Source organism: Brachycentrus maculatus, unplaced genomic scaffold, assembly GCF_059751285.1.
Source record: "Brachycentrus maculatus isolate JH-2025_06_01 unplaced genomic scaffold, ASM5975128v1 h1tg000589l, whole genome shotgun sequence".
Taxonomy (NCBI): domain Eukaryota; kingdom Metazoa; phylum Arthropoda; class Insecta; order Trichoptera; family Brachycentridae; genus Brachycentrus; species Brachycentrus maculatus.
The window spans coordinates 962,674-987,562 of NW_028281329.1; the positions used below are offsets into that span (position 1 = coordinate 962,674).

Here is a 24,889-nt window from a genome sequence, read left to right on the forward strand (position 1 = left end):
CGCAGGTCGAGCGTTAACAAAAACGTTTTGCATTTATTTCAGCTGCCATCGTTCCGGTTTACAGTCAAACGACATTATGTGCGGTCAGTAATTTTATTGAGACTGTAGTGGTTGAAATTATCTCGAACATACACACATATAAAAATCTGTCATGCCGCAAGGAGATAATATTTAACTTCAGTTCAATTATGCAGTTGAGGAAACCCGAGACTTGTATGACGGAATAATTATTACCGCCCTAATATTTAAAATAAAAAAATAACTTACCATTGCTGATGGAACCAGCAATCGAGGTGACTACAGAATGATGAGTGTTCATTTCTCCATTTGGCTTGGACGAAGGAGAATTCTGTTCCAATTTAATGGGCATCATTCCCTGGTGGTTGTCGATACTCGGAGGTTCTCTTTTCACTTGGACTAAAGCTCCTCCCATTGATGGTACAGTGGTTGTCCATGATACTGGATTCGTCCTACTGCAGCCTCCATTTGAAATTAACGATCCATCGTTCAAGAAATGAGGCATTTTCTTAGCCGGTGACTCAACCACGCAAGAATTACAGGACTTTTTTGAAGTCGTGATGATATTTTCTGTTTTGATCGTCAAGGGTTGCATTGTCGTCGTAATGACGTCTGCTAAATTAGTTCTATTGTCCCAAGTTCTCGAGTCATCGGTCTGCATGTCGCAGCAAATAGTGTTGGAGTTGAAGCACTTCTTGGCAGCCTGGAAGGTGGTAGTGTGCATGCCCTGCTGCTCTATGAGGATGTTAGTAGTACTGGTCGAGTTATGGTTGGAGTAGGAGCCTAATAGGTCCAGTTGAAGAGGGGAGTATGGCGAGCCAGGGGGAGGAGTTGGAGCGCCTAGGCCTCCCACAGAGAAGTTGCCTGCAGCAGAAAACAGCGACTCGGACACTAAAACAAAATAGAAAAGAAAAATTTATTTTATTGTTTAACGAAACAAAGTACCAATGCCTTATTTGGCTAAATTCGATTAAATACGCAGGTAAGTTCGGAGAAATAGAATAATACCTACCAATAACAGCAAAAAAGTCGTTCAAATTAATCATAAATAAGTATGTACTTAAAAAATAAAAATATTTTATGTAATTTATGTGACATTTGCGTGCACTGAGAGGATGTTTTACTTTAGATAGGATTTGCGTGTACCTACTTATGGATGTTTTAAAATAACTCTGGATAGGATATAATAGTTGAATATTAGTTAATATATTATACATATATAAGTATATGTAATATTAAATAACATAATTTAAAAAAAAACGTGTGTGCAAAGAAGAAATGCATACGCGCATACATATGGTATTGACATTTTTTTGACAAGCCTTTATTTTTCCATTGTAAGAATAATTACAAATAATATACAAAAAAAAACAACGATCATTACAATATACTCGCAAAGTGACAAAATATCTAGCTCTTGTTGTATAAAAATATTACATGCATAAAAAACAAGACACGTGTGATGTTATGTAATTTATATTATAACATTATGTAACATTTGTAGGTATCAAAACCCCTTATGATAGATTTTTTTTTAAAATATGACTTTCCAAATTCCTCAAAATGAAATTCATTGATTTTTTTAACAACTGTGTAATTGTCCTTAGAGTGAGTACCATTGAATACCAATAATAATTAGATGAATGACACAAAGTTGGCTGTAAAGTTTTTTCTCTACTAATTTGCTAACAAATTTGGGGGAAATTAACAAAGAGGAGTATGTGAATACATAAAATCATTAACGGCCTCTTTGAATGGTACACCCATAAAATGCGAATACAAAAATTACACTATAATAATAATGGTTCAAGATCACCCTCAGCAAGCTGACCACCCCTGGACATACTGGAAGGACTGTCACAGCTGTTTCCTGGGGTGAGGGGTGGAAGGAAAATACTAGAGGGTGGATGCAGAGAAAGGGGAGAGGAGAAAACCTGTTGGGGCGAACCAGGGATCGATACACGCAACGCGATAGATAGATACTTCATATACTCATTGGTAGATAGACTCGAACATAAATATCGATCGAAATAAACTATTTTTACTAATGAATTTTTAATAATATTTTAAAAGCAGCTGAAATGAATAAGTGGCTTAAAGATGAATGAATAATAAATCAATTAAATAACACCAAAAGCGCATCTTTAATACTATTTTAAGTTTTAAACGAATCGGAATCGTCGAAAGGAAAAACTAAGCCTGGTGTAAGATGATATCTTACGAGGATGACAAAAAAATAATTAAAGAAAAAAAAATTCCACGAAGTCGTCGCAAATTATTCAAAAAAATCCAAGAGACCTTTTTTTAAACCGTAAACAATGGACGTGAAATTTTTCACAAATTTTGAGCTTTTTCCTCTAAAAGGTGCGAGGCCCTGTACACCCGCACGCTCCTAGGGACGACTCCATGGAAATGTGAAAATCGATAGACAATTTAATAAATTTAGATATAAATGATAACAAAATAAGCATTTCCTAATTACCAATGTATTTATGAAAAGGAAAAACGTTTTGAATATCAATGAATCGTCAGCGCAAATGTGTATTCTAGCAATGTCCATTATATTATAGATGGTTCGTAAATATTACATGCGCGTGGAAATGTCACAGTTTATCGTCCAATTTCTATTTCACCATTAGAACCTGTCACACGCCAACCACTTCTGGAAAATCGATATCTTTGATTACCGAATACAATCAGGTCAACGGGATTATTTATGTTACACGTACCAACACACACGTACGGCTTAATTGAAAAAATGGGTATGTCCAGCCATTGATTGACTGTTTACAATTTAATAACAGTCTTGAAAACATATATGAAATTCTAAATTCATTTTTATATTTTTTTATAGAAAGACGCGCGCGCGCGTATAAAACGATTTTTTTGCGTTTCGCGCGTTTTTTCATCAAATGTCGAATCAGGTTACGGACTACCTTAAAGCGAGCACCAGGATAGCATAAAGGAAGGAGGATTGTTCAAGATAACGGCTATGGGCGGGAGACTTGAAAGGTATTAGTGTTATAACATCGTATGCACGTGGCGGTGTAGCTGTGTTGGTATACACACGCCCGCGGAGGAGTGTGCCGTGTGTGCATAACTGAACAACGAGCGGTTTTGAAGTCCCTCCTATTTGATCAGGAGAGCAGAACTGCAAGAGGATATGGCTCGCATAAAAAATGTGCGGGTCTGTTAGAAAAATCTTTTTCCAGATAGTAAAAAAAATAGCCATATTTTTTTTATAAAATATGTTTTAAAAAATAAAAAATAAAGTTTATTTAAAGAGGGAAAAAATACTTAAGATAAGTAAGTAAAAAATATTTATCTTATCTATCGATTGTTCTGCGAGCCTTAATTTGACAGCGCAATTGAAGAAATCGCATAAATTTCGTTCGTTTATGCCGTTGTCCAAAAACTCCAAACGTCAAAGCGGTTCGCGGTTGCTTTTTCTCTAGTATCCGGATAGCATATGTTTCGAGGAGATTGTATTTCTCTCGCGGAGAAGGCGGGCATCTGAACCACATTGGGCGGGAATGGGATTGATCGCGACAGGAGGGGAAGGGGGGTGGGCAGGCGCCTGCGCACGGGCCAGCCCACTCATGCGCTCCAAGGTCAACCGGTAACTTACACAAACGCGCACTTAACGCACACTACGATAATGTTATACAATCCTGATAGCTGCGATGCATTGTTTCATCACGTTTGTATGGAATCGCTTATCTTCTGGAAATTCAATTGTTTGGCAAGAAAAAAAAACAATGCTTCATAAAAAATCACAGTTGAAAAAATATTTTTATTATGTCATAAGTAATAAAATATTTTTGTCACGAAAAGCAATGTTTATTTATATGTTCACGACTAACAAACACGTTTTATTTTATATTATGTAGTCAAATAATAAATAATGTGAGTTTAGGATATCGACTAGTATTTTAATACTTCTATAGAACTTTACAATGGCTTGTATGTAGGTATTATATACAAATTGGTGTAACAAAGGTAAATAGATGGCGAAGATAAATAACACACGTGCCAAAGTTAGAAAAAAAAATGTTGATGGAGGATGTTGATGGATTTTAATTACAAAACCAGATATACTTAACAACTAATGTAAATTTGCATTGTTAATCCTTGGAACCCCTTAATTTCTAAATTATTATTTTTTTGTAAATAAATTACCAATTTATAGATTTCAAAAAGGGTCTTACTATTTTTTTATGTACCTATTTTAGAAATTGCGTCATTTGAAGTCGAGGCGTAGTAAATACAATGTCGAGCCACACTCGACATAGGAGTGATAAGGCTAAAAACAAAAATAATGGCTATATTTACCAGGTTGGAACAATAGTTTTAAATTCTATTTACTACTCTTAAAAGGAGTCAGAAATCGACATTTTCCAACGGTATGTTATGGTATAATTTTCAACATTCTTTATGATAAAAAATAGAGATCTATTTTTTTCCAATACTACTACTACCATCACGCCGTTTTCCCGCAGGGGTAGGCAGAGAGGATGGAACACCACACTCTTCTGTCCTGACATACACTCCTCGCTTCCTTCACATCTATACATCTGATCATACATGCCCTCCGATTACGCAGACACCACCAGATTTTAGATTTTGATTGATCTGATCGCGCCAAGTATTTTTCAGCAGTCCTCGTTCTGTTCTCCCGCTCACATTCGCCACATATATTTTCTTAGTCATTCTCTCGCTATCCATTCGCTCCACATGTCCATACCACCTTAATCTTTTCTCTTAAAACTAAAAACTCTTAATCTTTTCAAGTATCCCTTGTTCAGCCTTACATTCCTTTCTTATATCTTCGTTTTTAATTCTGTCATACAATGATTTTCCACACAATCGCCTGCGGAGCGCATTTCAACAGCGTTCACGCTACTTTCATTATTCCTTTGCCAGTTCCACGTTTCGCTTTATACATCAGTGCTGGTACCAGCACTCCGTTGTGAACCGCCATTTGGGTTTCCATAGACATATTTTTATTTGCAATCACTCTGTTTATCGCACCATTGATTTTATTCCCCGCATTCACTGTCATTACACTACAGAGGCGGACGCCTCTGTAGTGTAATGGTCAGCACGCTCGGCTACCGTTCTGGAGGTTCCGGGTTCGATTCTCAGGAGGTATCAAATAATATAAGTTATTTATTCACTCTAATATTCATTCAAAATTACCCTGGGGCTGATCACCTTTCTTTCGTGTGTTTACGATCAAGATAACACTGCGTTTATATGATGCAGTGCCCTATGCACCATTGGCTGCGGATGAGGATTTTGAAGGTTGAAGGCATTCACTCTTCTATCAATATCTTTATTTACTTTTCCATTCCTTGTGAACATGCTTCCTAGATATAAAATTTCATGCACCAGTTCTAGGGATTTTTGAATACAATGTAGCAGAAAGAACTTTTTCAAAAAATATCATTACGTAGAATGAATTCCAAGGCAGTGGAAGATTTAATGTGTCTGGACTAGATGGAGATTATGAATAAAAAGAATATGATAAGACATTTTGGACATACCCTTATGATAGGCGTGCGTGGCGCTGCTGGAGGCAGAGGCGACTCTGTGGGCAGCCTGGGGGGCGGGCGGGAACAGCGAGTACACGCCATACCGCCCACCGCCTGAAACACAAAAACACCAACATTAATATTATATTTATCTAAAAGAGCTGCGATAGCTGAAAAATGCCGCTTCACCAATCACAAATAGCGCAGGGCTGTAAACAAACTCGTTAAATTGCTGTCAATCTCCGCTGATAATGTTCCATGTATTTATTTACTTGGTGATTACGTACTGCATAACCGATGCGTTATACTTTAAACCTATGCGTTCCCAAAAATATAGAAAACCAGTTTTGCAAACGTTATTTTTGCATTTCATAAATCTTAACTGGACCAGTCGATTTGGCTTGGATGGAGTCATATTTTGTATATCAAAAGCATTTTTAACTTTGTGGTATGGTAATATAACACTCTCTCATCACTCATTGTTCACTTTGTGTAACCACTTAAAAAAACACTACTTCATGACTAGCTGTTTCGGCATAATCATTCCATCATCAGGTCGGTAGAAAACGGTAGTCATAAAGTAGTGTTTTTTTTAAGTGGTATTACACAAGGTAATGAGGAATGATAAGGATAGTAGGGGATAAGGGACATTCGTTTGATAATGCCCTAACAAGGCGAAACAATTGTCGCAATATTATTTTTTTAATGTGGTTTTGTTAATAAAATACAACTTAGTAGACTAAAAAAATCTGTGTTTGATTTAAAATTAATACTTAAAGATAAGGAGAGTGTTGCGTGGAGTCAGCTTAAGGCTAATATGTATCTATCGCATGAATGTTGAAGTCGGCGCTGCTTTTTAGTGGGAGTCCAATCCCTCGACTTTTTTTTTATCGCTTTGAATACTGTACAATAACGTCGAACACTTTTTTCGTGGATATGAATTGTTTTCAACATAATGGTGAGCCAGTTACTAGCTCATTGATGGACATATTCAGTCGGTTACATACGAGAAGCCGCAAGTTTGAGCTGGAACTACGAGATGGGCTGGGAAGAAAAATCAAACAAGCTTTCAGGAGCATTTTGAGAAAATGATATTAATTTAAACTGGAATACATGCTTGGAGTTCACAAAATGACTACCCAGTCTAGAACCGGGCATTTGGCAACCCTGATAAGTTCCCGGCTAGATTGGTATAAAAATAATAACAATTTCAAAAGGAACAACAAAACCATTCAATCTTAAAATTTGGTTTATTCATAAAAATTAAAATATTTTAAAAAAAGTACTCGCTAAGCTAAGCATTCAGAAATTCTATGTGTTACAATATCAAAAGCGTTGTCTAAAAGCACGAGGTATGGTAGATCAAGACCTTTGAATAATATACGAATGTACCAAATTAATGCTTTGTCTGAAGATGCATCAAAAGAACTGCCTTCTTCATAATCAATGTAACGGTTATAGGCAAGTACCTTCGAGTATATTCTAAAGACGCCAGTCTCTCGAGTCTTCAATGTGAAAATCTACATAATTTTATGCCATCTCATCGTGCATGTGTTCGAAGTCTCTCCAGGACTTTGCCCACATTTAATCTGCTCTCATCGGTGTATGTACGAATGCTGTAAATACATGACAATATTATTTAATGGCCCATTCTGTACCATTCTGAAATGTTTATTTATGCTCCCCCATAAAAGTAAACGTAAATATTTGAATCTTTAATATGAGAAAAATACGCGGGACCCGAACCGTCGTCGCTTGGTAGTAGGTAGGTATACAAGGACATTACATACAAGCAAATGTTCAAGACTTGGTAAGTGAAAAGAGTTTAAGTTGTTTCGTCGTTTGAAACTAAAAACGGAAATCTTCTTATCTCTATAATCCTACATCGCTGACTTCCTATTGCATTGTAAAATGGCCATCAAACAGATCTCGCTCGCTAGCTTGCATGGTGGATATTTTAATTCCCTGGTTTAGGAAACGTTAGCTTCTTTACATTTCTTTATACTTTACAAGCCGCACATTATCTGATAATGTAATTATCCGTTTTAAAGGTACATTGTGCACATTTTTTTTACATTCACACTAAGATTAAGAAGACATATATGAATCCATAAATATTGTTTCGTATTGAACGTTCAGATTATTTATTGCTGGCGGACATAACCACTAACAATACTGCAAGCTTATTATATATAATAATAATTTTATGTATTAAAATATTGAGACAATGAAGGGGACAGTATACTCCGACCACCAGAGAATTGCGTTCTTTACCAAAAGTTTTACAGCGAGCAAATAATAAGTCATGATTGTGGTCTGTCATTCGTTTGCGGTAAAAAAAATCAGCAGTTGAATGCCAGTGTTTTGAGTACGCTGGTTAAATCAATTCATAACAACAGTTCGACAATACGAATTTCTCGGTTGTCATTAGCACGACCAATAACTTTAAGCGGTGACGACCAACGGAAGCCTAGTGGGGCGACCGTGAAGGATTCAACAGATTGAAAAAGAAAAGTGACCCCCCTGTCCAGTGAAGTAAAGAAGTGCTGTGAAACCCCAACGGTTGAAGAAAATAATATTACGAAAGTAGGCACACAAAACTAATAAAAAGAAGAAATAAATGAGAATGATGAACTCAATTTCAGAATCAGAGCAAAGTAAAAGAAAGAACACAATAATTGTGTTGGTATATCTACCGCTTCTCGGTTTGTATGTAGTTTGTGAACGTACAATTTTTTTTATCGCTTGATAATGACCTGCGGCCGAGCGTCCGGACGGTTCTTTAGATTGATGATTCGTACTACGATTAATAATTTAGTGTAGGTAAGCGCAAAAAGATGGACTAGCATGTTTGTGACATAATACGCATAAAGCATTATTAAATTGCGGAGCAATGACGTCTGGGTGTAGGTAACCGTCGAAGTTTAATTAATTTCGCTGGCCTGGATGATTTAGCCCGAGGTAGAAGGATACGTAACACAGTGTGGTGGGTAGGTATAAAGCCGGAGGCAAAACTTGTTTACAACCCCTCGCCAGATAAAATTTCTAAGGTAGAATAACTTGAACGTCTAGACAAACTGATTTTGTTTGGGAACCTCTACCCACCGGGGATGATCGAAGGTGAAAGTTGTCGAAGGTAAAAAAAACCATTACAATCTACGAATGACAGTAATATGATCTCCCACCACTGAACACGTTACTATGCCCGTGTTCCGAACTAAATTATAATCGGATTGTAGACAGACTTTATTATGGCATCGAATATCGACTTGAAAAGTCGTGACCAACCAATTAAAGACACAATGCGATTCTAAAAAAAATATAAAAGAAAATAAATCATCCAAAACCGGTATTTTGAAAAGATGGTTGAAAAAACTCATTTGTAACAAAAAAATGCAAAAGTGAACAATACTTTTAAGAAGGCTTTGGTTTTTTTAAAGCTAATTTGAGAAACGTCAGTTCAATAACCTTTAAGTAAACCTCATTGAGAGCCATTCACTAGACTTTAACAAATAAATAAAGTAAGTTTTTAACAGTAATTAAGATAACAAGAGATAAAGTTACAAATAAGTCATGCTAACAAATTAAGGCAACGGAAGGCAAAAATACGGGTATTTTTTTTTTTAGAATCGCCGGTCACAAAATGATTTAAAATATACAAAAGCACTTCAGCAATATAAAATATGTACATATTTCAACCATTTAATCTGTTGACTGTGGCTAACGACATTTATAAGTCAATTTTAATTAGAAGCAATGATGTATAATGGAACCAACAATAATAATGATTGCTAGTGATGAATGAAACAAACTGAAAAAAAGGATTGTAATACATAATTGTAGTTCTAAATGTTACTTAAATTGAAGAAGAACACGAAACCATAAATAAGCTGAATCGAAATGTTTTGGTACGTAAAAATATAAATGAAGTATGTAGCTCTAATATTATAGTTATTTTCATCGAGTAGAAAATAATTCTACGAAAGCGAATAAATTTTTAAAAAAGCTAATAGATTTATCATAGATAGATAGATGTATTCCAAAATTGGACATTACAAAAGAACGGACTACGGCGTTATAAAAGCGGAGTTACTCGAATCTACAAGAAAGAAGAAGATACGTAAACTGCATGAATCTATGGTCTTTGCTTCCAGGAATGTTTCTGGCAAACGCATTATGAAGTACGATAAAAAAAACACTCGCTGTAAAAAGAAAATCGCACTAGGTATCCCTTTTTAACTTATTCTAAATGATCATCACACATTCTGTCGTAAAAAAAAATATGAATCGGCAGTCACGAGGCTCTCTATCCTTTTTTTATTTGAATTTTATTTGGTAAATATCACTATGCATTAAAATGTATTGTGAAAAGTGTTTCGATGCATTCAATATTATTATGGAACAACGTATGGGAAACATTAAAAATCGAATCAATAATTAACGATATGACAATGACGAAAGCCTCCCCACCATTGTTTATGTTCCAAATGGTAACAAATCAGAAACAGATCCTACTCACTTCTCTTTCCTTAAGGTCCCAAGGACGTAACTCTTAAATTTCTTGATAATGATGTTGAATGTATCGAAACACGTGTGACAATGCATTTTATTAGTATTAGCCAAGTAAAATTTATACAAAAAAGTGATGTTTCTGCACCATATTGATTTAACAGTAATATTTGTATTGAATTGGTGTAAGATCTAGAATATGATAGTGGTTTTGAAAGAAGGATGTTTGTATGAAAAAGTTACCACCGTTCGAGCGTAGTACAATTCTGTTTTTTCAATGTAGATTAAACTCTTGACAAACATCTGTCAAATATCTTTTATTTTATCATGCAGATTTATCTGTTTAATATGTTGAGCCATCCCGTCGATCATCTAAGTGTGAACCCAAAATATCTCGTCGAACCATGTTGACTAGAGTGAAAGCCTGGCAGTGCCTAGAAAACAATAGACCATTTTTCTTATATCGCAGTTTCCAAGTGTTTCGGGGACACGGCGGGATATTGAGGACAGGAAGAGGGAAGCAGGAAGCAGTCTACGCAAGCAGCCCAGGGCGGGGGCGCAGTACTGACCGTCAGGGGAGGTGGGCGGGGCCGCGGGCGGGGGGAGCCACGGCGCGCGGGGGGGCGCCCCTACACCCGCACCTGGAACACAATACCAGCACACGCACATGAGAACAGTCGCAGAGTGAATGGACACTCCGAAACGTAGTTCGATTGATTCTCTTCCACAGCAAGCATCGGCCGAAAAAGCAACTCTGAAAAAAAGATAGGTCAAGTTCCCCAAATTCAGAAGAAAAGACGTTCCCCAAAATTGAGAAAAAATAAATAAATGAATTACTTTTTTCCCGAAGATCAGTTTAAAACGCGTTATGATCTAAATTAGCATTACCATGTTTCAAGAATGAAAAAGGTGGGCAGTTAGTCCACTTTTGGAAACCAAATATGTGGCATATATTGGAACAGTTACAGAATATTTTGCCAAAATCATATTACATCGTAAAACTGCGAAAAGCACGTGGCACAATGACCAAGAAAAACACTATTATATTGTAAATTTTGTCATTTTGTTGGAATTTCTAATGCTTTTGAATACGGGCAAGGGCAACAAAATACTAGCAAGGGCCGAAAAAACATTTTTTCACCCGATGGGAACGGTGTTAGAATTTCCATGCAATTATATTTACACAGGCAGGGTTCGCTTGTTTCTAATTCCGAGTCTACTTTTAGTTCAGGTATTAGCTTAAATACTTAAGCTACAACCTCGAGCCTAGCCCCTTTTATAAACGCTAAGTGATAAAAAAATCTTCCACAACTACTTAAAGAGCGATCTCAACTAACCTTGAATCTAGTGAAACTTAATAACGAATAAATAAAAGAGTACTGAATTTCGGTTGTGTTAAATATGCAAAAATACTTGTTTAGTATTTGGTGTATCTAATTGGGATATAGTTATACAGCATCAGCTAATGCGAAACCGGTTAGAATTTATTAGTGCTCATATTTTAACGAAGGCGTTTATCAAAATAACAATAAAACCAGATTTCTAGAGGTTAATTTTTAAATAGTGATATATATTTATTTTTTAACAAACGAAGAAATATATATTTCAAAAGTCCATATTAAAGAATAATTTAAAAAGGAATATTTTACATAATATGCGAGTTTTTACAAATTACTCATATACGTTTAATAAAAAATCGTTATTAATCAACGAGGAAAGCTTTAAAAAGCTTCATTTTAAATGTGGACGTTCATACTCTATGCTTTCAAAATGCCAAATAAGTAAATGTTTTAATTGTAGTGATTTTTCTGTTATTTTGATTTTGGCGATGAAATTGTATTTATACATTTAGGGTTTAAAACGTATTTACAAATAAAAAAATAATTTTAAAAAGAAGTGAACGAAAAGAGCTGTTTACTCTGTAAAATAAGATAAATAAATACATGGCTGAAATAAAACTTAATTATATAGCGTAAAATTCGAAAAAATGTGGTAAATCATATAAAAATATAAATTATTTAACAGAAACATTACAAGAATACCTTTAAAGATTTACGATTTCATTACTTACTTGTTACCTTCCATTTTTCGTTATACTTTGTACCGGTATCATCAATTTCGTTGATGAACTTTTGAGATCTTTCTACTGATAACATTTGGAATAGTTCATATTAATAAAGGCTCAAAAAGCTGACCCTGAGGGACGCCAACAGCCATTTCGGCAGAGTATAATTTTGGACGTAAAGCGGATCAGATAATAAGAGTACAACGATGGCGTAATCACTTTTATTCGCGAATTGTTAAGTACAAGAAACCAGTTTGGTTTTGGGCTGGTCGGTCGGACGGGTAGTGGAAATTTTGCTCAAAAACAAGTTTTTTCAAAAAGCTAAGGTACACGCTGATGTTCATTATCTAAAAATAATTGGCATCCAATGGTAGCGGCAATAAAAACAGTTTATGGTCGTGATGTTCTTTTAATAAGCGGTAACTTATTTTTTATTCATATCGCCAACAGAAGCTTCTGAAGCCAGCTCGGGAGCCAACACGCAGTCATTAGAGAGAAGTCTGCAGTCGAAGTGTTGATCGCGAATTGCGGCCATAAAGTAATTCCGATCGAAGCGTTCAATTTTATCAGATCATTCATAACATGATTCGAAACTGGAGTATTGAAGTGCCTTCCTATTGGAACTCTATGACTGATAAACAAGAATGAAAAATATTGTCTCTGGGCATATTTCAGCTTACTTACCAGTTGACACGTAGCGTAATAATTAGTAATAATAATTATGGATAATTTATATGGCGACATTTTCGTAAAATTACCTCAAGGGTAACGAATCTAAAATTTGAAAAAAAGACGACTTTTGCTTAGAGAAAAAATTGTTGTATTTACATTGGACGTGTTGATAAAAGTATTCAGTTATCTAAATCTTTCGTAAGTACCTACTGCAAAGGAAGATCAGTGCAACCTAAAATTGAATTAATTGTTTTATATGCCAAAACTTCTCTAAAGGTGCGTAAAATCATAAAAGATGTACAAATTATTACTGATCATATCGCTCACTCCTTTCAAGAAAAAAATTAATCATAAAAATTGATTTTTCAGGAGAACGTTTTTTAAGTTTAAAAATATAATACAATATATTAAAAATTAATATCAAGCCACTTATTGAACTTTTTACTGTGCAACAGATCTTTTTAGGTTAAACCTGAAAGTTTTTTCTCCATTTGAGAAATAACTAGTTTATTTTTTTTTTAAATAATCAAACAATACCTTTTCTTCAAAACGCAAAAAACACTTTTTGCCCTGTAGTGGGTATATATTTAGTTAAAAATATGCCTCTTTTGCTGGGATATAGTACATTTTCTGGGCATTCCGAAAACATGCACAACTGAAAATTGACGATTTTTGATTTATGACGTTCTTGAAAGGAGTGAGCGATATGCGTGTGACGCCACATCAGTGTGCAGGACCTACACAAGTTCACTTGGCACAGGCGCTTAGGAACAGGATCGCAAAGGAGGGGAGAATAACGTGTTCATACTAACTCTCGACTCAAATTATTTTACACTTGCTCGGCTAGTGTGGCTTGCATATTCCAACCTCAAAAATTGTGACAGTCAATATAGATGAAGAAGAACATGGGAGTGGCTTATGACCCGTATAGGTTGGTCAAGTGATCAATTTACATAAGAGCAACATTCACCATTCTAATTAACTAACTAACCACGACGCCGCTTCCCCGCAGGGGTAGGCAGAGAGAATAGAACGCCACACCACTCTGTCTATGCAAGCATTCTTCGCCTCTTCCACGTTTGTGCATCTTCTCATACATAACCGCCGATTGTTTCGACTCCTGGCCTGACCGCTTTCAAGTATTTTGCATACCTTATCGTGCCAAGTTTTTCTTGGTCTTCCTCTGCTCCTTTTTCCAATTACACTTCCAGTTCTTTCCTCACTCATTCGTTCTACATGTCCAAACCATCTCAACACACCTTTTTTTTAAATTTTATCGATAATACTTATCTCAGCTTTGCATTCCTTCCTTATTTCACTATTCGAACATCTATCATACATCGTTTTGTCGCACATTCTTCTGGGAGATCGCATTTCGACTGCATTCAGTCTACTTTCATCCTTGTTTTGCCAACTCCATGTTTCACTTCCATACATTAGGGTCCATACCGATTACATATGTATATTATATAAAAATGTAATGGGTAGAATGGTGAATGTTGCAAAATGTTGTAAATATAAGTATTTAGTAACACTCAAAATGTTGTGTACGAGTATTTTTACAAGTACGGTACCTAAAAATACCTAATTTTTTATTAGTTGATACATTTTTTAGAGTTGAACTTCAATTGATGCATTTATCATTTTCTCTTGATCTTCTTTCCATTAAATTTGTAATCATACGCTAAATCTGAAAGTCAGTTAAACATATAGTTTTCACACATGAAACAGCTGGTTTCATTCTCGTATAAAAATGATTGGTAAAAATCAAATTATTTCAACAGTTGTCCCTAAGGCAATTCTTGATATTGGACATGCAATCATATTAATTATATTATTTTCAGGTTGGGTTAGGTTAGTTCGGTTAGGTCGGTAAGTTGGGTTAGGTTACAACGAAATAAAACTCACTTAAAGCTAACGATTATGTATTGTAACGCCTATCAGATTATAACCGATATAATTGGTATTAAAGGTATCATTAGAGAAAATAACGGTTGTAAATCAGATTATAAAAATTAAATGTATAATTTAAGCCGGTTTAGTTCCAGCCCGAGGGGACAAATCTAATTTCAACTTGTTATTATGTTACGGTGTCTCATCACTCCATCTATCACGATTCGTGATTATTTCATTTCTAAAATGCCATAGTTAATCAAGAGTTTGGGATATTTTGAACCCTTATCTATGGAAATGAAACATGCAGTTGGCAAAAGAAGGAAGAAAGTGGTCTAAATGCAGTCGTGATGCGATCTCTCGAATTCGCGGTAAAACGATGTATGTTCAAATGATGATATAACGAAAGAATGCAAGGCGAAGATTGTTTGCAAAGACAGATTGGTATGGCATTCTATTTTCTCGGGGAGGGGTGTGATGGTAAGTTAGTTAATTGGCCCGCCATACGAAAAATAAAAATAAATGACGTCAAATAACTACGGCTTGATTTAATCCTGTTCTGACGTTCGATTCACGGTTGGAGTAAAAAAATGTAAAATGATAATTTTGCTCTAAATGTGACGTTAAACGCGGTTACATGTGACTTATACATAAAATACAGATAATAGGAAAAATACAGAAAAATAATTTGGTTGCTTCCACTTATCATATGACGTAATTCTGAATGTTTATAATTATGTCAAATGTCTAACAATGGTACGTCCACTGTCCATGTCCACCCTACCCAGAAAGATGTCAGGACGAAATATGTACATGTGCGGGGACGGAAGTGGAGGGATGTGAAGGGGGATTATCAGGCCGGGCTCATATTACCAACACAAAATACAAGATCGATGACTTTTTTCTAGGAATAACTCACAACACTACCTCGAGTCTTAGCAGCTTGAAAAAAAGATTGACGAGGACGCTGTGGAATAAAAATCTTATGTTTTTTATATATATTTTTTTGAACTATACAAGGTGTTGGTCTGCACAATTGCTTGAATTATATGGTTGCTGACCTACCCTATGCACAGGGGCGTGCATTCCATATAGGCAGACAAGAAGTGCCTGTCCTATCTTACCCGCTTGACATGAAAACGCAACTAAGTAGTACCTAGCTTACCTTACTACCTACCTCTACTGCCTACCCTAATTAATTATCCGTGCACGCCACTGCCTATGCACTATTTAGTGCATGTACGCAATTTCAAATGTCCGCTTTCAGACTGAATTGTAAGTTTTAAAAAATACGCTTCGTCGCACATTTTTTTCAATTACGAAACTTGCGGAAGGGGGGCTCGAGTCAAGATGTGTAGAGTTACAGAAACGCAAATCGCGGGAAGAAAGTTTTCCTTTATTAGAGAGATCGACAGATTACCGGAGAAGGCGATGCGTGAAGTTTACTCGGTTGTCCGTTGATCCCAGATCCCGTGGATTACAAATCACGTTCCTGTTCGCGAATCACGTCAGATCACGAGTCCATTAGCGGATCGCGGATCGATTTTCCGGGCCGAGCACTCTGCATTAACTTTGCGGACCCGTGACCAACAGCTACGGCCAAATGGGCCGAGACGAGGATAGTGTAAGAAATTTCAAAGAAAGACGGGGGATAACTTCACGGTCTTCGGAAAGAAATAACTCAAATCACCAAGAGTGCAATAAAGAATGAAGAATGAAGAAAAATTAATCACCATCTCGCGAATTGCGATAGTAACAGCATTTGCTCTCCACACACTGCACATATATCTTAACATATTGTCTGCCAGTGTCAGCCACCGATGCAAAACATTTCAATTGCGTCTCGTCGGCCACCGCAGGCAAACATTATTTACCTTTTATTGACTTTACGACAGTATAAGGTACAAAGTATTGAACAATTGAAATACTTTGTTTCGTCCACCGATAGCTGACACTGGCAGTCAACGTGTTAAGATTTACAGTCTAGGGCCTTGGTATCCATGTGCAGGAAAAAAGGGAAAATGACGTTTTCACTGACTTGAATAGCATACATTTTTAATTAGATACATATTCCACAAGACAGATGTGCCAAATGAAGAAATGAGCGGGGTCCTCATCAAACGCCGCTAGTGATTGACTCGAGAGGCCTATCATACACTTAGTGCCCGACGTCCTAGATGATCACGATGCGAAGCATTCAGTAGGCCGTTGAATACGAAAAACAACAGAGGAAAACTCGTGACCTGTCAACTATCGGAAGAAGAAAATAACTTCATTATTTTTAATTATCATCACAAGACGTGTTATCGATTATCATATTTACTAGGCAGCATTTTTGTTTTTGTAGCTCTGGACACGTTAACCATTTTCATGGCAACGTATCTTGTAGAATATGCATTTCAAGTTAACTTGTTTTATATCTGTCTTAAACTAATGATACGATACAACATTTTGAGTGTGTCCAAATACTCAAAGATGAAGAAGAATATGGGTAGAATTGGTGAATGTTACACGTGCCCAGACTTCCATATTCTTCTTCATCTTTGATGAGATGTTAAAAAATAATATAATGATATGATACGTTGCGTAAATTAAAATTACAGCTTATGTGTACGAGTCGCTTAAAAAATAATCTACAACACGCTTGAAGGGTTAAGTGTACGCAGGTTTTAAAAAGGATATAAAATTATTTTTAACAAATGTTCTTTTGTCCAAAAGTAAATGGCTGGTCACATTATATTTTGAATTGTGTTTATTGAACGTATCACCAGAAAAAAATGCAGATGAGTTACAACATTGTAGGTACTCTGAAACCCGAAGTAAAGTAACCATTTAATTTTAATTGACTATAAATTAAACTAAAACTGTTTTTGTAGGATGACTTATACAATTGGTTATGTTTTTACGATGAAGACTGCATTTATGTCACTTTGTTGTAACGCGGATTGCACCAGCTCACTGTCCCATAAATATTCTATTCAAAGGCAGATAAACTGTGGTTTTTGCAACCGAAGATGAAGAACCTATTTCGTAACCGCGACTCAAAAATTGATTGGAGAAAAATAGTTCGATGGTTTTCACAATACTTTTGCGGTGTGGAAAGACACTAAAACTAGCAACCTCGAACTGACAGTGTAGTGTAGCTTTAATTTTTTATTGTTAGAAATAATGATTTTGTTTAAATTGCAGTGCTAAGAAGATTTTTTTCGTATCTCAACAACTGGCATTTTGGTACTTTGAATATTCTCGTGGAATTGTTATAAGCCGTTCCCTTTTGAGTCAAATACAGTTGTATAACGTCTTCGGTTACTGGAATATGGGTCTTCGTAAATTCGTCTACCTGCTTTTAACTCTTAAGAGGATTTTCAAAAAAATAGTATAAAATACGCGTCTCTTTACTTTTAAAGGAGCATCGAAATAACAATTTTAAAACATTTTTAAGATATGCGAATCATTATTTTTCGTTTATAGTGGTTATGTAATGGTTTTCAATCATTTCATTAATTAAAAAATCGCATGTGTTAGACATTTTGTGTAGTTTTGAGTGTGTAAATGGTGCTATGGTGGTGAAGGGTAGTATTGTTTGCATGCTGTGTTAGTGATTGTCCTGACGAAGAGACGGGTACGTCTCGAAACCGGTAGACGTAAAAATCTCGGTGAGTGGTTATATACTAATTTTATTAACATTTTTGTAAAAAAATAAATAAGTATTTCATTAATTGATTGGGAGTCACATTGTGGTGAATGTCTATCCATTTTTTTAAAAAGTTTTATTTGGTAAATACCACTATTATGACATCCTTCAACGTCCCAAGAACACAACTCAAAAATTTAGACTTAGCTTCACATACGGTGTTTGAAAATAATGTGTAATGCATCGAAACATGTTACAATAGATTGTAAGAAATATGTAGTGGTATTTACCAAGTAAAACTTTTTTTAAATAATCTTCAAAAATTATTAAACACGTGTTTTGCTACTTATCGAAAATTCAGTTAGGATGCCAAACAGGTTCTGGGGGGAGGCGAATGATTTTATAAAACTGAAAGCAACTATAATCATATAATTTGGAAGGTACTGATTTTATTTTTTATTATTTTATATGACCAGTGACCGGGTCTCGTCGTTACCGACATCATCAGACTGGTGGTATCACCAGTCTGATGATGTCGGATCGACGAAACCCGGCCTCTGGTCAAATTAAATAAAAATGGACAAAAAAAAACTATAGATTTGCTTTAAAAAAATAATGCAGTTACACCAACAAATATCAACTTATTTTTTAAATTGGAATTTACTTTTTATTTGTTGTATTATAATACATTTCATAATGATTTTTTTACAAAAAAAATGTTTCAAAATAATAATAACATACATTTCTAGATAGTGTCAAAACATTCTGCGTAAATCAAGTCTTCCACTGATCTTGGAAGCCTCATGGCATTATCCAACGCTTTTTTTTTTAATTACCTAACGTCCAAGTGACTCTGAAATCTAGCTACGGCTTATGCAACACCGTTTATCGTGTCCCTACTCAGGCTTCAACTTTATAAGTTTCATAGCCTATGCCTACTTGCGAGTGGATTTACTCTTTATGTTTAAAGTTACTATAATTTCATGTAATTCATGAGTGAAAATTCTAGGCAAAAACACTCGCTTTTATCCAACGCCTTGGCGTCATTGAAAGGGTCGCGCATTCTGCCTTAATCGAACATGAATGACGCATTATTTGGAATCAGGGCGAACAGACAAAACAACTGTTTGTATGATGCATTGTGTGTTGTGTGCTGCCGAATCGTTGAATGAACCATCGAAATGTGACGCGATGAAAAGCCCAGTCGAAGTTGGCCTAATAGTACCCATATCCGGGACATCAGTATAGTGAATAGTTTGCCCAGGGATTGTCAATAAATGCACGCGAGTAAAAAAATGCGAAACAGATAACAAATAAATATCATCACTAGCTCCGGATAACAAATTTTAAAACAAAAACATTTACTAAACTTTTGACTTAAGGGGGAACTCGCAATCAGTATGCGATCGGCAGCGCTAAAAGCCGGTGGTCTTACTGCGCACGAATTGAAAACAAAAAAATATACATATATGTACACATTGAAAAAATGTTTTTTGTCATTCTTTTTTAACTCCATACCTTTCAAATACTATTTTAAAAAACTTATTTTTTCAATACAAAAACAATGTTCAAAGAAAAAATCAACTACGTCAAATGTTACCTGGGTTGCAATTTATCATATATTGGGCCTTTATATGTTTTAAACTACTATTTTTTTCCTATACTTTTTGTTACTTGTTTTTTATAAACTTGACACAAAATAAGTGATTAAAATTACTATTATTTTTTAAAATCTCATCAAAGATGAAGAAGAATATGGATGTCTGAGCATTAACGGGGCTGACGACCGTCATACGCTGGTTTAAGTGATCACTTTACACACGTGTAACATTCACCAATTCTACCCATTATTGACAACCACACTACTCAAATTCTTGGATGTTTTATATATGTATATGAACCAATTTTGAAACATTATTCTTGAATCACTACAACTTCACTAGAGACATCTATTGGTGAGATGAAAAGAAAATAAATTAAATATTATTCTTCATCTTTAATGAGATGTCAAAAAAATAATATGAAAATAACTCCTGTAATTGGAGATAAACCAGATTTTGTGAACAAGTATTTGGACACACTCAAAATGTTGTAATTAAAATTACTCATTGGGAATACAATGTATGTTCCTTTATAAATGTTTTTTTTTTTAATAAAACAGAACAGGGAAAAAGAAGAAAGCAAGAAAAGACAAATGTTATACCAAGAGAAGTTACGTGAATCAACTTACAAAGACGAGAATCGGGCGTTGTGTAGTCCAAAGAACTATAAACCCTAGCTTTGGACAGAGAATAGGACCTTCAATAAATAAACCTACCTAAATGATATTCCTGCAAGTATGTATTATTTATAAGGAATGGCATTATGGAGATGAATTTATAACGGTAATATCGTAATCGTCATAATACCCAAAATTATGGAAGCAATCATTGAACTCCAAACCACGTGGTCAACACTCGATATATTACATGCTAACCATTTATTACACATATAGTGATTACAATACAGTAGGTATAGGACGATCTATAGTCTGTAGGTACCAGAAGGTGCTCCCAAGTTAGCAGAGTAACTGAATTCCAATACGCGACTTCTCTGGGTCTCGAGATAAAACAGCCATAAGACACCGAGTAAAAAAGGAATCCATTTAAAACGAAAAATAAAATAAAATAGATGAAATATGTCGGGTCGCTATGTCATCGTACACAATCTTTAGGTTGATCAAAACCAAAGTTTGTATATCCGGGATGTCTCGAAAACAATGGATAACCCTGAAACTAGAAATGACGTGTGTAAATTGAATACTTAACCAGCCTATGACAGGTCGTAAGCCCTGCAAATACTCAGACTTTCATATTCTAACTAACTAACTAGCCATCACGCCGTTTCCCCGCAGGAGCAGGCAGAGAGAATCGAACGCCAAACCACTCTGTCTTTGCAAACATTCTTCGCCTCTTCCACATTCATGCATCTCCTCATACATACCCGACGATTATTACGACTCCTGACCCGGCCGCTTTCAAGTATTTGACATACCTGATTGTGCCAAGTTATCCTCGGACTTCCTCGGCTTCTTATCAACAACAACAACAAAAAATATTTCATTGAGTAACCAGTGTTTTTTACTTCATTGAGTACCTAACATTGGTTTTATTTGTTTATCAAGTAAGTAATAAATATTTGCCAGACATTTATCCCGGAATATATTTTTTGCAAAATCCATACGTTTTATTGACAAGCGATTAACTATCACAGAGCACAACCCTTCAGAAATGTTAATTTAAAAAAATACAAACTGTGGCGTTGGCACACAAAAACAAGAATGAAGTAAAGACTTCCGGGAATAAAAAAAATGGAAACATCTCAAAAACCTTTCGACAACCGTACCCAGATAATGTTTTTGTTATTATAGTAGGTCATGACCAGGTCTTCAGCCAGTTACAGGATAATTCATGGTTTAGGCCACGTGTAGTATGTGTATTTAGGACCCTAAGCAATATATAGGGAAGCAATAAAATGTAGGGTATATTTTAGTTTAGAAATTGAAAATTATTAACAAACGTGAATACGATAATTGAGAGGGCGAGAATATGCGACCCTAGAAATGGACGAAATATATACTACGCTTAAACATAAATTAAGAAAACTCATACTTATATAAATATTAACTTAAAATAAAGATGAATTTACAACAAACAAAAAAAATAAACATATTGCTCACTTCTTTTAACAACGACATATATCAAAAAACGTAAATTTTCAGTTGTGCATGTTTTCGTAATGCCCAGAAATGTACTATAATAAAAATAATAATAAAACCCTTATCCGCACCCCAATGGTGCATAGGGCACTGTGTCATATAAACGCAGTGTTATTTTGATCGTATACTACTATATCCCGGCAAAAGCGGCATATTTTTAACTTAATGTTTACCCGCTACAGGGTAGAAAGTGTTGTTTTTGCATTTTGAAGAAAAGGCATTGTTTAATTTTTTTTTTGAATATACTAAATATTTTTCAAATGGAGAAAAAACCTTCAGGTTTTACCTAAAAAGATTTGTTGCACAGTAAAAAATTCAATAAGTGGCTTGATATTTATTTTTATTACATTGTATTATATTTTTGAACTTTAAAAACGATTTCCTGAAAAATCAATATTTTTTTATATATGACGTTGTTGAAAGGAGTGAGCGATATGGGTTATATCGACTGTTAGCAGGCTGGTGACGCACTTGAAGCGGTATAGTTTCGTCAAGTAGTTACGTTGCTATACAGTAAACCCCACTACTGTATAACGTTGAGATGGCTACCGCGTTATCGGAGGGAAAGTTATAGAGGGTTTATATTTAAATTATATTTTTACATTTAACCAACAGAAATTACTGAAACGAGTAATTTAAAATTAAAATACAATTTAAATACATTAACCTTCTAAAAAGTTTCCTCGAATACCGTGGTACTTATCTCAACGTACTTATGCAATACGTAATTAGATGGAATTAAGTCCTGGCAATGCGTTAACGTACACAAATACCTAAGAAGCATAGCTTCAAATGCGTTTATTGAAAAGTACCGAATTTCCACTGACGTCCCTTAAGCTAGGTTTTGTGGGGAGAATATTTATTTTCATTGATTGATTCGGCAACCACTCTATGATAAAATGAATCCATTTTTAACTAAAGTTTTACTTATTATATACCAATATTTCCTAAAACACATTGTGACGCGTGTTTCGATGCATTCCGCAGCATTTTAACCTTATACGGTGTTTGAAAATGATGCGGAATGCATAAGAAATAGTGATATTTACTAAGTAAAACTTACATTGAAAATGGATAGAATTTTTACTATTATGGATTACTAATGTGTATTTCCTCTTTCACTACGGTATTTCATGATAAGTATATGATGTAATCATACAAAAAGTCGCAAATCATGTAGGTAATTGTAATTACCTACCAAGTTTACATGCCTTTTTTAAAGTTAGGTAGGTACTTGAGTTTTTATTGATGTATGATAAAAACAACTGTTTACAATAAAAAATGGTATTGTAACGTAAATGGTAAAAAAATAGTATGTACTAAATTTGATTATTATATTACCGTAAAACTACAAGATGACATGGTTATGAACAACGAAGGTGACCATTATTTCAGGGGGACCGAAGGGACATACTCATAGACTTTCCTTTTACTAAGACTTCTGCGATCGTTTCGGCGAATGTGCGGAAAAATCGGCTTACGAAAAAAATTTAAGCGGAAATATTAAAAAGGAAGGTAAGTCTGTGTTAGGAATTATTGTAAAGATCAAGGAGGCTCTTTGGAGGGGTTTGGACATGTGGAGCAAATGTATAAAAGAGAATAAATGAACGAAAGAGAACAGAACGAGAATGCCTAGAGAGACTTGACTCGACCAAATCATGTATGAGTAGACGTATGAATGTAGAGGCAGCTATGAGTGTATATCAGCACAGACGAGCGTGTTGTTAATCCTCTTTGCCTATAGCATCAATAACTTTAAATATTAGTTTAAAAATGCCATAACAAGGCGAAACAATTGTCACAATTTTTATTTTTATTTGTTTTTTAATAATAAAATACAATTAAGTATTTACTATTTTAGTTATTGTCTCTAAAAATCAGTGTTTGATTTTAAAATTTAATATTTAAACTTAAAATATGTTAATATTTTTTAAATTTAATACGTTAACGCATTTTGATCCGCGGCATTTTTTATTATTAAATAAATTTATAAATATATATGTACATCATTTCACAACAAAGAATTTATGCTAAAAAAAATACTGCGTTGCGTTATCCCTTCAATAAATGTGGTAGTTTTCGTATCCACGGATTGTTCAAGTGTCTAAAAATGTCCCAATAAAGACAAAGTACCTGCCTACGATAAAACCGATGCTCGTTACTGTGAACTGTGAATACCCTATTTGTTTTTTCTCTACTTTTTTATACGCGGTTGATTTTAATTTCTACGCCTTTTACGCGTGATCTCGTCCGTAGTCCGGATGGGTTATGCCAGATAAGGCGGGAAAACATCGCGTCTCGTTCTAAAGCGATAATCTCGATACGTGAACGGCGAGAGTGAACGGAACGGAAGATAAACGAATAAAAAATACACCGCGGCAGAATAAAGAATTTAAAAAAAGGAAGGTTGATTTGTATCGCGCGCTCGTTCTTTCGCATAGGAGGAAGAGAGAAGGCCGTAGGAACGTGCGATGTTAATCAGGAAAATTATTAATTCACAGATGAATGGATGATGCCGGGTTAAATTCGAATAGTGGTTTAGTGAACGACATGTCAAATGGACAAGAACTCCGTAAGCCTTATAGCAAACGGACAAAGTTCAAAAGAAGTACACCAACGTTTTAATGTGTGGTTTTGTAAACATACTTATCGTATATTTTTAAACCCTGATTACGTACCATCGGCATTTGAAGGTTTTCTGTTTATCGAAGATAATTCAGATCGATACGAAAAGGTCGTGGATGATAACAATATATGTCTACCAAAACAAAAACAAAACCTGCGAATCCCATTAAATTATGCTGTGC

At 35.1% G+C, this 24,889-nt stretch overlaps 1 protein-coding gene across 3 annotated transcripts in view; it reads right to left on the reverse strand.

Moving 5' to 3' along the window:
* The window catches only part of wge (BAH domain and coiled-coil containing protein winged eye), a 155,183-nt gene that overhangs the window by 34,956 nt on the left and 95,338 nt on the right, over positions 1 to 24,889 (reverse strand). For 2 of the 3 annotated variants that reach the window (XM_088273610.1, XM_088273608.1), the window contains exons 3-4: positions 5,565 to 5,666; positions 268 to 909 (exon numbers count right to left, since the gene is read on the reverse strand). In XM_088273610.1, coding sequence (XP_088129736.1) covers positions 268 to 742 — 475 coding nt within the window. In that variant the 5' untranslated portion in view covers positions 743 to 909; positions 5,565 to 5,666. Of the gene's footprint in view, positions 1 to 267; positions 910 to 5,564; positions 5,667 to 10,630; positions 10,703 to 24,889 lie in introns of all 3 variants that reach the window. The other variant, XM_088273609.1, reaches the window with a different exon arrangement.